Source organism: Thalassophryne amazonica, chromosome 1 (assembly GCF_902500255.1).
Source record: "Thalassophryne amazonica chromosome 1, fThaAma1.1, whole genome shotgun sequence".
In the NCBI taxonomy this organism is placed as follows: Eukaryota; Metazoa; Chordata; class Actinopteri; order Batrachoidiformes; family Batrachoididae; genus Thalassophryne; species Thalassophryne amazonica.
In genome coordinates this window covers 30,103,808-30,119,682 of record NC_047103.1, presented here as the reverse complement: position 1 = coordinate 30,119,682, position 15,875 = coordinate 30,103,808, and the positions used below count along the sequence as shown (strand labels likewise).

General features: G+C 44.6%; 1 protein-coding gene across 1 annotated transcript in view; it reads left to right on the top strand.

Annotated features, from left to right (window-relative positions):
• Positions 1-15,875, top strand: part of LOC117507793 (cadherin-10-like) — a 118,361-nt gene that overhangs the window by 91,647 nt on the left and 10,839 nt on the right. Inside the window, exons 8-10 of the mRNA XM_034167595.1 lie at positions 46-182; positions 278-399; positions 15,596-15,704. Of these exons, the coding sequence (XP_034023486.1) occupies positions 46-182; positions 278-399; positions 15,596-15,704 (368 nt within the window). The remainder of the gene's footprint in view (positions 1-45; positions 183-277; positions 400-15,595; positions 15,705-15,875) is intronic.

Below are 15,875 nucleotides of genomic sequence, written 5' to 3'. Positions count from 1 at the left end.
TATGAACTAATCACTTTATTTGCTTATGTAATTTTTTTATTGTAGATACTCCATTGATCGACACACAGACCTGGAAAGGCTGTTCAACATTGATTCTGCAAATGGCACCATCACAACTCTGAAAGCACTGGACAGAGAAATGTCCAAATGGCACAATATCTCTGTGGTGGCGACAGAAATAAGTAATTTATGCAAGCAGTTTTCTATAAAACCATGTAATTCCAGTTATCTCATTCCTGAAACTTGTTAACTTTAGCTGTGTATTTATTTATTTCAGATAACCCACGTCAGACCACCCGGGTACCAGTGTTCATCAAGGTGTTAGATGTCAACGATAATGCACCCGAGTTTGCAATGTCCTACGACACGTTTGTCTGTGAGAACGTCAAAGCAGGACAGGTGCTTAACATTCATACACTTCATAAAGCAAAACACGGATATGCAAGGCCAAACTCTTGTAGTGTTGATATTTTAATAAGCATATGGACAAACACACACAAATGGTGGCAGTAGCACAGTGTTCACTATGCAAAAATTTGGCTTATATGTACATTGACCAATGCCCCACCCATGCCAGATAGGGCACTGACCTGCTTAGCCCGTGGGGTTCTTCTCTCATATGAATGCTTGCTGTGGCCATGGGGGTGTGTACAGCCATGAGCCTGTGTCTACCTTTAGGGGCCATATGGTTCTAGTAGGGCATCCTGTAGTCATTCACATTATCACATACCTGTTTTGAGTTTTTGTGCTCTGCAAGCAGATTCACACATATACAAGGTCTATTAGAAAAGAAACCGACGTTTTTATTTTTTCAAAAACTATATGGATTTGAATCACGTGTGATTGCGTCAGACGAACTTGAACCCTCATGCGCATGCATGAGTTTTTTCACGCCTGTCGGTTGCGTCATTCGCCTGTGGGCAGGCTTTGAGTGAGCACTGGTCCACCCCCCTCGTCGGAATTCCTTTGTCTGACTTCTTCCTGAGAGACTGACGCTTTGCTTGATCAAAATTTTTTCAGAAACTGTAAGGCACATCCAAGTGGACACCATTCGAGAAATTCAGACGGTTTTCGGTGAAAATTTTAACGGCTGATGAGAGATTAAGGAGTGTTACTATCGCTTTAAGGACAGCCCACAGCGCCGGACGGCGTGCCGCGCCCGAGCCGCCATCGTCAGCCTGTTTCAAGCTGAAAACTTCCAAATTTAAGCCTCTGTTGACCCAGGACGTCGTGAGAGAACAGAGAAGTTTCAGAAAAGGTCGGGATCAGCAGTTTATCCGGACATTCCACTGTTAAAGGAGATTTTGTAATGAAAGACGTGCGGACGGAGTCGCGCGTCGGCACCCAGCCGCTCATCGCGCGGCGCCACAGCAAAACACCTCCGTTGGAAGCATTACAGGACAAGTTTGAACATGCCCAGCTGTTAAACAATTTCTCAGATACTCACTCGACTGAAAGCCATCGAAAACCGCCTGAATCTTACGAATGGTTATCAACACGGAGGTGTTTTGCTGTGGCGCCGCGCCATGAACGGCTGGGTGCCGACGCGCGAATCCGTCCGCACGTCTTTCATTACAAAATCTCCTTTAACAGTGGAATGTCCAGATAAACTGCTGATCCCGACCTCTTCTGAATCTTCTCTGTTCTCTCACGACATCCTGGGTCAACAGAGACTTAAATTTGGAAGTTTTCACCTTGAAACAGGCTGACGACAGTGGCTCGGGGCGCGGCGCACCGTCTGGCTCCATGGGCAGTCCTTAAAGCGACAGTAACACTCCATAATCTCTCATCAGCTGTTACAATTTTCACCGAAAACCATCTGAATTTCTTGAATGGTGCCCACTTGGATGTGCCTTACAGTTTCTGAAAAAATTTTGATCAAGCAAAGCGCCAGTCTCTCAGGAAGAAGTCAGACAAAGGAATTCTGACGAGGGGGGTGGACCAGTGCTCACTCAAAGCCTGCCCACAGGTGAATGACGCAATCGACAGGCGTGAAAAAACTCACACATGCGCACGAGGGTTCAAGCTTGTCTGACGTAATCGCACGTGATTCAAATCCATATAGTTTTTTTTTTAAATAAAAAGGTTGGTTTCTTTTCTAATAGACCTCGCACACATATACACCCCTTCACACAAGATATTCCTGCGACCAGCTTGGCCATATACTCTATCAAACATGGTTTGTGTTTAGTCTCTGTCTTGTCTCCTGTTTTTGTTAGTGTCTTTGATGGTGTCCCAAGCACAGTCTTGATTTGCAATTTTCCTGGACATTGTCATTGTTTTATGGTGGTTTTGTGTGTGTACCACCTTTAATTTATGGCAAACACACACACACTTCTCCCAGCAGTTCTGCCATTGTTGGAAACGTTTCTGGAAGACGCCTTTTGGAATGGTGTCCAGCTGGGCCATCACATTCTACATGATGTCTTCTTGCGACTCAAACTGAGACCCTTTTTGTGTTGTTTTGATCTGGGGAAACAGCCAAAAATCAGAGGGAGCCATGTCAGGATTGTAGGGAGCCTGACGAATCATAAGAGTGTTGTGTTTGGACAGGATAGACTGAATCAGCTGAGCAGAGTGGGTGGGTGCATTGACATTGTGGGGCTGTCAACTTTTCACCAACCACAGATCCGGTCATTTGCGGCACACAGTAACACAAAAGCGATGTTAGACCTCCCGATAATACTCTTTATAAATTTATTTGGCCTTGTAGTGAATACTCATGATGCACCACCCCACGGGAGTCAAAGAAAATGCTCAATGTGATTTTGATATTGCTGTGCACCTACCATACTTTCTTTGGCCTCAGTGATGGGAGCTCAGCCAAAAGGCAAAGGTCTGGATCTACTGGTCAGTCTTTGTTCCTACTCTCACCTATGTTCATGATGGTTGGGTCATGACCGAAAGAACTAGATCGTGGGTACAAGTGGCCAAAATGAGCTTCCTTAGGATGGTGGCTGGTGTCTCACTGAGAGATAGGGTGAGAAACTCGGTCATCTGAGGGGGGGCTCATAGTAGAGATGCTGCTCCTTCGCATTGAAAGGAACCAGCTGAGGTGGTTTGGGCATTTGGTAAGGATGCCCCCTGGATGCCTCCCTAGGGAGGTGTTCCAGGCACATCTAGGAGGAGACCCAGGAAAAGACCCAGAAATAGGTGGAGATAATATATTTGCACAATGGCCTGGGAACGCCTCGGGATGCCTCAGTCAGAGGTGGTCAATGTGGCCCAGGAAAGGGAAGTCTGGGGACCCCTGCTGGAGCTGTTGGCCCCGTGACCCGATCCCGGATAAGCAGTTGAAGATGAGTGAGTGTATATGTGATCGGGAAAATGGTGGATTCACTGGACCTAATATCTTCAAGCTACCAATTACTGCTAAAGGTGCTAACAAAATACATTTAACAACACAAAATGTTAACTCAAAGGAAATACTGGAGTACAGACTTCTCAGATGATCTGCAAGGAAAATTACCCACACAGCAAGTCATGTTATTACAGATATTTGTAATAAAACTTTCCAAAAGGCCAGTCACAGTCCTCCTCAACAACTAGAAGGTATGCGGACGGGTCCGGACGGGTTTTTCCTGTGTGGTGGCACAGGAAAAACACCTCCGTGTTGATAACCATTTGTAAAATCCAGGCGGCTTTTGATGGCTTTCAGTGGAGTGAGTATATGAGAAATTGTTTAACAGCTGGACATGTTCCAACTTGTCCTTAAGGCTTCCAACGGAGGTGTTTTTCCTGTGGCGGCGCGTCGCAGCGGCTGCGAGTCGACGCTGCAATCCGTCCGCACGTCTTTCATTAAAAAAAATCTCCTTTAACAGTGGAATATCCGGATAAAATGCTGAAACCGACTTCTTCTGAAACTTCTCTGTTCTCTTACGATGTCCTGGATCAATAGAGCCTGAAATGTGGAGGTTTTTAGCTTGAAACAGGCTGACGACGGCACCTGAGAGCGCTCCACAACATCTCGCACCGTTGGAAGTCCTTAAAGCGACAGTATCACCTCAAAATCTCTCATCAGCTGTTAAAATTTTCACCGAAAACCAGCTTAATTTTTCGAACCGTGTCCACTTCGATGTGTCTCACAGGTTTAGAAAAAATTTTGATCAAACAAAGCGCCAGTCTCTCAGCAACTTCTCAGACAAAGGAATTCCGACGAGGGGCTGGACGACTCCTCCCACAAGGAGTGCTCACAGGCGAATGACGTCACCGACAGGCGTGGAAAAACTCACGCATGTGCACAAGGGTTCAAGCATGTCTGACGTAAAAACATATGAATGAAATCCATATAGTTTTTGAAAAAAATAAAAAGGACCTATACTTTATTGACAGCCCTCGTAGTTTTCCATTAACCTCTCAGTGAAAATAATAACCCACATATATATATATAGTATAGTATAGTATATAAAAACAATATTATGTTTGGCATTGAAGTGTATCTGCATGACATTTTTGCACACAATACAAAGCAAAGTTGTCAGCATATGGTGTTGGAAGAATATGAACAGCATGGCTCCAAGTGTGTTGGCCAGGTTTGATCTTAATTGTTTTCATAATTCAGAAAACAGGCAAAGAGGAGAGTGCCAAAAGAAAGCTTCCCCTCAGAGGAAAAATATCTGTATGCAAGAGGTGCAGAGTCACCAGTAATGACTACAGACTTTCTTTAATTAGACTGAAAGCTGGTAGCATGCAGTTTGTGCACCGTGTGGTCTTCAGAGAATCATTTTCCACTGTCGCAAACAGCTCTCCTGTGACCGCAGCAGAACAATAATACAGAAGATGCCAACAAGACGGCAGAGAACAACAGGAACACTTTGGCTTCTGGATGCGTTTTCTGACAGTCACTCCCTGACATTTACACAGGAAGCATCTGTCAAAACATTTCAGCTCATTTGTCACTGTGCTGCTGACAGTTCCATAGTTGAACACGCCAGGACTCTACTAGACAATAATTCGCCTCTTGATCGTCACTGGCCCAAAATAACTGTTTTTAAAACCTGACAGTATACTGACAGACACAGATGTTTTCTTTAAAATCTAAAATTAATTATTGGGATTCAGGACTTGTGTTTATCACCCACATTTTTTATCAGTCTGGTATGTTTATGATCAGGAGAAATTTCTTCTTCAGCTTATGCCACAAGGCACACCGTTATCAAGAGACTCATGAAGGACACTGTGAAACATTTTGCAACCAGCAAAGGTCACTTTGCCATTATCTCAGCTTATGTTAGGTGCCAGCCTAGTCGGGTTGGTTTTGGTGTTTGGCATGATTTCTCTCTGGATCCACCTGATCGCGTTTGTCCCCCTTTGGTCTGCGGATGCGTGTGGGTGTGTGTGTGTGTGAGTTCTCTCGATGTGTGTGGATGGATGAATGGGTGTGTCCCGTCACACCTGCCTTCCTGTCCTTATGTGTGCGTGTGCGCGCTGTGGACATGTGTGGATGGATGGATTCCTCTGGCTCTCCTCCCACACTATACGCATATGTCCTCTCGGTCCTTCAGTCTCTTCCGGGGTCTCTTTCCACATCCTGCACATGTGAGTTTCCCTATGTGTTATCTGTTTCTGTCTGTTGGCGTGTATGTGGGATGTGTCCAGCAGGTGTGCATGGATCGATGTTTCCTTCTCATCCTGATGTGTGGGTGTGAAGCGTTGTGTTTCCCTCGTGTTATCACCTGCTTGTGTCAGGGTTGAGCGGGCGCGTCCTGCACCATCCTGGATCTCTTTGTCCTCGCCACCTGTCCCCTGTCCCTACTCAGTCCTTTGATTCTTTGCCACGCGCTTCGCCAAGCGTTCACTTCAGGGTTACGTGTGGTGGTGGTTTGTTCTTTCTCTTCCTAAGGCTCCGTTCTTCACAGGATGTCATTTCATGTGATGTTTGGATTTGTTACTGCCATTCTGGGCTTATTGCTTTTCAGTTTTTTTACTGTGTTCTCTGGTTTGTTTCAGGTTGCACCCATGTCTTTGGTTTCCTTGGTAGCGTTATGTCACTGTCATATTTTACGTTCAGTTCACTATGTAGATAATGATTTGTCGCCCTCTTGTGTTCAGGGTCTGTTACTACATTCACGTTTGAGAGCACCTGTATTTCATCAGTGTAATTCATTAGTGTTTATTTATGTCACACCCGCTGGTTTTCCCTGGCTGGTCATTAATGTTTATCTCTCAGTGTTTGCACGTTTTCTTCTCCAACTTTTTTTTCCATCTGTTCCTGTGATCATCATCTTGTAAGTTCCTGGTTACTGTCAGTTTTTGTGACAGTTGTTTTTTGTTACCATCGTTTGATGTTGAAAAGACTTCTTTTCTGTTGGGATTTTTGGTCACTCAGTTATTATTACCTCTGTTGGTCACCAGTCCAGTTTGGAACATTAAACACCTTGTTTTTTCAGTCACCCTTCCTGTGTCTGGCTACTCTGCGTTTTTGGGGTCCTACCGTCTTAGTGGACTAAACCATAACAGCTTACCCCTTAAAGCAACCTCAGTACCTTAGGAGGTGACATGAGGTTGTCAGGGTGTTTCTGAACAAAATGTCCTCATCTTCAGTGAGACTCCACCACATTCCTATATCTTTGGTAATATCTTGTATTCCATGCTCATGATCTTGTGGAACACTTCTTGGACATGATTTTACAGGGTGCATTCCATGTTTGCTTTTTGTGTGTGTATGTGTGTTTGATCTGCTCATTTCCTCCGCCAAGGAGGTTATGTTTTTGGTTGCGTCTGTTTGTTTGTTGGTTGGTTGTTTAGCAGGATTACTCAAAAAATACTCAACAGTTTTCAGTTTTTTTTTTTTTTACCAGAAGTGTATCTTTGCCTAACTTAGAAGTCATTAAATTTTGGTAATGATCCGGAACACGATCTGGATACAGCATTTTTTTAAGGATTCTTTATCATTGCAGGACAGGGCCAATTTCAACATTTTTGCATCTAACTTCATGAAGACGGGTCACAAGGGCTGAACGAAAATTAAGTTATGACACAACAATAATTTAGCATTTGTTTCTCCTCATTGAATAAACTTATTAGAGAAAAAAAAAAAAACGTGTAGTTCATGCAGTTTCTCTTCATAAATACATTTTCTGAAGAGCTAAGGGTTTAACCCTCTGGGGCCGACACCATCATATACGATGGCTGAAACCAAGCTTTACTAAATTATAAATAACTTTTTAATGATGTGAAATAGAAACGTACTTTTTTTTTGCTGAAAAGTTAACTCCGCAGACTTTCGAACCACCGTCCACCATCTTTGTACTCCTCCTTGAAGCTGTGTGATGATGTGAGCAATGTGAGTGTCCAATCGGAATTGGTTCACTGTCACATGGTTTTCCAAAATCCAATCATAGGGCAGATTCACCTCACGTGATACACCAAAGATTGTTTTTTAGGAGTGATGTGTTACTAGTTGGCCCGTTTGAATAGCCCCCTGGCTGCTCCAGTGCGCCCTGCGCCATTACGCACAGCAAAAGTGAAAGTGAGCAGACGGCCAGCCTCTCATACAATCTCACGTGCTCAAACAGAGTGTGTGAGTATCAGGATTGCTCGACTAGTTTTCCTGTGAATGTTATTGGATAAGCCTGTGGCAAGCTCTCTCGCTCCGGCATAAAATACTGTTTATCAGATCAATGGAGCGAGGGGGCCGCTCCTCAAACTGAATGAGCCTTGAAGTGTGAATGTTGCTTTCAGAGCAGGAGACAACAAACACACAGTCAACTTCATAGCAGAAGTTTGTGATGTGACATTTGTGTAAGATCAGAGAAAATGCTTTGAGATGAAGACAAACAAAATGCATAGACCATTTTGTATATATTGTTCAAAATGTGCATTTGTGTTTATTGTTTGAACCTTTTTGTTGTACAGTCTTTCACACAAGAGCCCAAATTACCTTTATAAAGTGTCAAAATAGTTGTTTTATTATAGTTTGCTGTGTGTTTTGAATAAATGTGTGTGGAAATGTATTTCCGCTTTACTTTTTCCTTTCTTATTTCTAATTGTAAGCCTTTATTACACATATAAAACACAACTATAGCATACATATTCTGAAAGGACAGGTTGTCGTGAAAAAAAAGAGACATACAACTTGATTGTGGGATGCAGGGAGAGCTGTAAACATCCATCCATCCATCCATCCATTTTCTTCCGCTTTATCCGGAGTCGGGTCGCGGAGGCAGCAGCTCAAGCAAAGCCGCCCAGACCTCTCGATCCACACACACCTCCACCAGCTCCTCCGGGGGAACCCCAAGGCATTCCCAAGCAGCAGCTCAAGCAAAGCCACCCAGATCTCTCGATCCACGCACACCTCCACCAGCTCCTCCGGGGAAACCCCAAGGCATTCCCAAGCCAGCCGAGAGACATAGTTCCTCCAGTGTGTCCTGGGTCTTCCCCGGGGCCTCCTCCTGATGGGACATGCCCGGAATACCTCTCCAGTGAGGTGTCCAGGGGGCATCCGGAAAAGATGCGCGAGCCACCTCAACTGGCTCCTTTCGACGTGGAGGAGCAGCGGCTCGACTCCGAGCTCCTCCCGCGTGACCGAGCTCCTCACCCTATCTCTAAGGGAGCACCCAGCCACCCTGCGGAGGAAACTCATCTTGGCCGCTTGTACTCGCAATCTCGTTCTTTCGGTCAAGAGCCAAATCTTATGACCATAGGTGAGGATCGGAACGGAGATCGATCGGTAAATTGAGAGCTTTGCCCCCCCTACTCAGCTCTCTCTTCACAACGACAGTCCGATACAGCGACCGCATCACTGCAGATGCTGCACCGATCCGTCTATCGATCTCATGCTCCATCTGTCCCTCACTCGTGAACAAGACCCCGAGATACTTAAACTCCTCCACTTGAGGCAAGGACACTCCACCAACCTGAAGAGGACAAAGCACCTTTTTCCGGTCGAGAACCATGGCCTCGGATTTGGAGGTGCTGATGTTCATCCCAGACTCTTCACACTCAGCTGCAAACTGCCCCAGTGCACGCTGACGGTTATGATTTGACGAAGCCAACAGAACCACATCGTCCGCAAACAGCAGAGACGAGATTCTGTGGTTCCCAAACCAGACCCCCTCTACACCCTAGCTGCGCCAAGAAATTCTGTCCATAAAGATAATGAACAGAACCGGTGACAAAGGGCAGCCCTGGCGGAGGCCAATGTGCACTGGAAACAGGTCTGACTTACTACCGACAATGCAAACCAAGCTCCTGATGCGGTCGTACAGGGACCGGATAGCCCTAAGCAAAGGACCCCAGACCCCGTACTCCTGGAGCACCCCCCACAGGGTGCCTCGAGGGACACAGTTGAACGCCTTCTCCAGATCCACAAAGCACATGTGGACTGGTTGGGCGAACTCCTATGAACCCTCGAGCATCCGATGGAGCGTGTAGAGCTGGTCCTAGTGTGCCGCGACCAGAAAAAAACCACACTGCTCCTCCTGAATTGGAGGTTTGACTATCGGTCGAATTCTCCTCTCCAGTACTCTGGAATAGACCTTACCGGGGAGGCTGAGGAGTGTGATCCCCCTGTAGCTGGAACACACCCTCCTGTCCACCTTCTTAAACAGAGGGACCACCACCCCGGTCTGCCAATCCAGAGGCACTGTCCCCGACTGCCACGCGATGTTGCATGTTGTGTCAACGAAGAGAGTCCCACAACATCCAGAGACTTAAGGTACTCAGGACAGATTTCATCCACCCCAGGAGCCTTGCCACCGAGGAGCTTTCTAACCACCTCGGTGACTTCGGCCTGGGTAATGGATGAGTCTGCCTCTGAGTTCCCAGTCTCTGCTTCCTCTTCGGAAGACGTGACGATGGGATTGAGGAGATCCTCGAAGTATTCCTTCCACTGCCCGACAACATCCCCAGTCAGGGTCAACAGCTCCCCATCCGCACCGTAGACAGTGCTGGTGGAGAGCTGCTTCTGCCCCCTGAGGTGTCGGACGGTTTGCCAGAATTTCTTCAAGGCTGACCGATAGTCCTTCTCCATGGCCTCCCCGAACTCCTCCCAGACCCGTGTTTTTGCCTCTCCGACCGCACGGGCTGTGGCACGCTTGGCCTGCCGATACCTGTCAGCTGCCTCCGGGGTCCCACCTACCAACAAAGACAAGTAGGACTACTTCTGCTTGACGGCATCCCCTACTTCTGGCGTCCACCACTGGGTTTGGAGATTGCCGCTGCGACAGGCACCAGAGACCTTGCAACCACAGCTACGAGCGGCCGCATTGACAATGGAGGTGGAGAACACGGTCCACTCAGACTCCATGTCTCCAACCTCCCCGGGATCTGGGAGAAGCTCTCCCAGAGGTGGGAGTTGAAGACCTCGCTGACAGAGAGTTCTGCCAGTCATTCCCAGCAGACCCTCATGATACGTTTGGACCTGCCAGGTCTGACCGGCTTCCTCCCATCCTAGCAGATCCAACTCACCACCAGGTGGTGATCGGTTGACAGCTCAGCCCCTCTCTTCACTCGAGTGTCCGAGACACATGGCCGAAGGTCAGATGATACAACTACAAAGTCGATCATCGACCTCCGGCTCAGGGTGTCCTGGTGCCATGTGCACTCATGGACACCCTTGTGCTCGAACATGGTGTTTGTGATGGACAAACTGTGACTAGCACAGAAGTCCAACAACTGAACACCAATTAGGTACAGATTGGGGAGGCCGTGCTTCCTGATCGCCGCCCACGTGGGTGTTGAAATCCCCCAGGAGAACAATGGAGTCCCCAGTCAGAGCACTATCTAGTACCCCTCCCAGGGACTCCCAGAACATCGAGTACTCGGCACCTGTCCCCGACCCGAAGGCGTAGGGACGCGACCCTCTTGTTCACCGCAGTGAACTCCAACACATGGCGACTGAGCTGAGGAACAATTAGCAATGCTACCCCAGCTCTACGCCTCTCCCCGTGGGCAACACCAGAAAAGTGGATCGTCCAGCCCCTCTCCAGGAGTTGGGTACCAGAGCCCAAGCTGTGCTTCGAGGTGAGTCCGACTATCTCTCGTCGGTGTCTCTCAACCTCCCGCACAAGCTCAGGCTCCTTCCCCCCCAGCGAGGTGACATTCCACGTCACAACAGCCAGGGGCTGTGAGCACGGACCAGGCCGCAGGGCCACCCGCCCTCGACCGTCACCCAATCCTCTCTGCACGTGACCCCCATGGCCCGCTCTGCAGGTGGTGAACCCACAGGAGGGTAGGCCCATGTCGCTCTTTCGGGCTGAGCCCGGCCGGGCCCCATGGGCTAAGGCTCGACCACCAGGCACGCGCGCGCGAGCCCCAACCCCAGGCGTGGCTCCAGGGTGGGGTCCCTGCTCCGCCATACCGGGCGACGTCTCGGTCCTTGATTTTGTTACTGGTCATGGGAGCTTCTGAACTGCCCTTAGTCTGACCCGTCACCTAGGACCTGTTTGCCTTGGGAGACCCTATGTTGTCGGGGGCACAAAGCAATAATAAAACATTTATGCCAGGCCAGTGAACTGTCCAAAAAATGTCCTCGGATCCCAGAGGGTTAACCACTGAATCTGAAACATGATGGTAGATGCGTGAAACGACATGGAATAAGTCTCTTTACCAAATTGTATGTGATGTCAGTAACCCTATGGCCTTGGCGGAGGTTTGCACTCTCCAAGTGCTTCTAGTTTGGTAAAGTTTTCAGATGCACCTCGCTGAAAGCACACCTCCTATTAAATGTTTTATAATATATAAACTTAAATGACAAAAAAGATTGCTATTATTTTAGTCATAGTTCTATTTAAAATAAGATGTTAAATCGCCATTTTCTCATGGGGATCCACAGGTTCTAGATTGGGTTGTGCTTATAAAATAGGTAGCTGCCATATTTCATGGATGGTAAAAACAATTATGCAGTTTCTGTAATGAGTTGGAATGGTGTGTGAGTCGCGAATGTTTATAAAACCTTAGACCTCAACAGTTTTTACAGGAAGAACTCAACCCTTTTATTTCCTGTTACTTATTTTTTAAAGTTAATTTGCTGTATTTATAAATTGCTTAGTTCTTATTATCATATACACACTATTTTTATCATTATTATCATCATCAGTATTATTATTATCGTCATCAGTATGATGATTATTTTTTATTATTAGTTCTATTTTGTCATTTGATTTTTGAATGTAACACAATGGGGAAAAAGAGTTTTCACTTTGTGTCATCCATGTATTTTTAATCAAACAACTTCATTTTTAAGCACTTTAAAGCTACCATAATTGAACAAAGTGCTGTACAGAAAATAAAATAAAAATATCATAAAATACATAATTCACATAAAATTGTTAACAAAATGCATCGAAAATAATTAAAAGCCATAAAAATATGAGTAAAAAGAACCACCATATGATAAAAGCCAAATAAATGAATGAAGTCAACATGTTACAAAGTAACATATTTACAATCATATTATGTGTTTATATTGACATCAAATGCACTACACATCTCACTCATGATATTGGAAACATGACACTTAACTCACTCATGGTGTAGTCAACATGACACTTAACTAAACTGACGAAACCAATTGAACTACAAAAACACAATAAATCAGGAACATGAACAACACTGTTAAACTAACATGAACCACAATAACAACATTACATAGCAAACCCTGAACTCTCATGGTACATTGCAGCACCATATCCATTGTTCACTGTTGCCAACTAATACACTAATTTCTCAAAAATATATATTAGTCCTATCAACTTTCCATTTTTTTGCTGCATTTATCCTTGACCCAAAATATATAAGCATAGCAAACAGCAAATGTCAGCTCTCCCATTTTTTTCCATGATCAAAGCCATACACATGCACGCACGCATGCATGCATACATGCATACACACACACACACAGAGGCCACTTGGTTATTATAATATTGATGCGGATTGATGGAGTATGGTTTGATTCTCAAAAAAGTAGATGCTATGGATGGTGGGACTTAGTAATTAGGCTATGAAAATGTGTATTGTGTACATAACAGTAAAAGAAATCAAGGTTGAACTTAAATCAGGATTCATTCAAAATACAAACATAAAAGTCTTTATTAGGGCTGTGTGCTTATGTGTGTGTAGCCATTGCAATGTGTAACATTGTGTTCTGGTGCTCCATTATCAGTGTTTTTTTTTTTGTTTTTTTTTTTTGCCATCTCTGGCTGTGTCCCAATTCAGTGGCTGCATGGTTTGAAGACTGTAATCGTCAACCGTTTATGTCATAATTGGCATGACTAGGTTATCCCACTACAAAGGCTTGCTTGTAGTGGGATGTTTTCAGCCTTCTTTCCCTCTCAAATGAAGACTATGTATATCAGGTGGATTCTCATTGTGCAATTGCATTTTTTCCAAGACAAAATGCTTGGTAAATTAAAAATAAAAAGGGACACTTTTAGGGTCCATATGTAGAATTATAAATAAGTAATGTTTCTAACTATAGCATGAATAAAGTACTGAAAATGAATTAATAAACCTGTCATGATTCATAGGAGCTGGCACAGCAGGAGGTAGAATGTACAATGCACTTTATCGATAATTTAGGCAGTTGATTCGGTACGCAGATTGGCCGTCAGCATAGCAGAGGTACAGGCAGATGTTCACAAAGGTGTCGTCAAACAATAGGTGGGGTTCAGAAACATGGCAAACAGTAATACAAGGGTAGAGACAAAAAGCGAGGTCCAGAAAAACAAGCAAGGTCGAGCACGGTTAGGCAACAAGACACTATAACAAGAGAACTGGGATGGAGATAAAAACATCAACGAACTAGCAATGAAGACAAACCTCACAGGGCTTAAATACACTGTGGTTAATTTGGATGTGATTTGAAGCAGGTGTGTTGAGGAGGCAGGAGGAGGGCGTCGACAAACAAAGATGAGAAACAACTGTGTGAGACAAGAGAGTGCAATGACGAGTGGGCGAGGAGATGACAAACAAAACGGGTGTGGACAACAGAGATGAGGAAGGACTGGTGATAGACAAAAGAGTGCAGTGATAAAAGGGCGTGATGGTGATACAAATGAAACAGGGTGTGAATACATGATAACAAAGATGAGGAGAAACTGACAAGAGAGTACAGTGACAGCAGGGACATTACTGAAAATCATAAACTAACAATACTAAAATATCCAGATAAAGAAGAACAGAAAAGCAAGGGCTGAGTGGACCAACAACATGAAAAGAATCATACTAGAAAACAAATGGAAAAGACTGAAAAGAAAGCAACAAGAAAATCAAAGGCTGAAACTAGAACGGAACTGATATGTGGCAAAAGTATAAAACACAAATAATACAACCAAAGACTAGCGTGGTAACAATGGCAAGTAAAACCAGTGACTTAGGCCATCATGAAACAAAAATCAAAGACAGTGGATCAAAGACTGAAGTAAACAAGAATGGCACTCAACATGTGGCTACAGTGTGAAGAACAGAAACAACAAGCTGTGACAAAAGCAAAATAAACAAATGATCAAAAAAAAAAACAGACTATAAGGAATCAATGAAGAAAGACTGACAGAAAATACTAACATTGACCCAAGCATGGGCAAATCCAGACACTAGCTTGATGCACACAGCCATAGAGGCTGATAGGCCACAGGAGGCAAGGAATGGGAAATGTACTGATGCAACATCAACATGTTTGTTGGGTTAGTCCGTTCATTTCAGAATGCTTTGCTGAGTCTGAAATGATGAATGACCTCTCCCCACATAATGCACATGAGCGAGAGGCTCACTAACCGGAAGTCTTGGCAGTGCAAAATAACAATAACAACTTGAAAATTGTCCATTAGTAGAATCAAAAAATGGTTGAAGAAAATGTGAAAACCCATTTGAGAAACCTATTGTGTACATGTTGTAGTTAATAAATTATGGAGAGTGCAAAGTATGTCACTATTTCAAACCCAAGATCTGGCTTCAGTGTGAAAGGGGATAAGAAAATGGGGTACCAATATGCAGATCTGGGATTGATTCCTGGTCACATTACCTGTTGGTGTCATTGGAAAAACACACTTCACCGCTATTGTCCCAGTCTTCCCAGCTGTACATGGGTACCAGCCTTGGCTGGGGATGTAACATCTGTCAGGAATCTGGGGATATACACCGATGACATCAGAGATTGAGAGCTTCAATTATTATAGTCAGAATTTATCTACAGCATGAAACATGAAACCATACGTCCTTCTTTCCTTGTATTAGCAGCATAACGGTGTGGTGACTCTACAATGCTAATATGTTAATATGGGTCAAATTCCCAAAGGTATAGTTCCACCACAACAAAAAACTGAGGCAGTTCTGAAAGCAAAACAGTGTCCAAACTGAAACCAGCAAGGTGTTTTTAATAAAGTGGCAGAGGAGTGTTCTGTTTGTTCTGTGCACAGAAGGGAAATGTGTTCATCTTATCTTATTCAGGCACAAGGTACAGAGTCAGACAGGTAACAAATCAAAAGGGTGACCCTTTGAAACACCACTGTGAACACATGGAGCTCACTTTTGAAACATTTATATGGTGCTCCTCTTTATAAAAGACACATTCACAATGAATGCTTTCATTTGTTTTGTTTTGTTTTTTTTTTTTTTAGAAAGGATTAATGAATCTTTGTTTTGCTGTTCATTCCAGCTGATTCAGACAATAAGTGCAGTTGACACGGATGAACCTCTTGTGGGACACAAGTTTGTTTTCACCATCAGCCCCACCAACCCCAACTTCACCATTGTGGACAGAGAAGGTATGTTCCAAAGTGGAAACATGTTTAGACAATGATTTCTTCTTGCATCTTGACTGTAACATGCCTGTGTAAATTGTTTCAAATAATTGCTTTCAGTGTATTCATAAATAAACCCGTGTTTATTTCATTCTTGATAGTGAAAAAAAAAAAAAAAACCCAACATCAAATAAT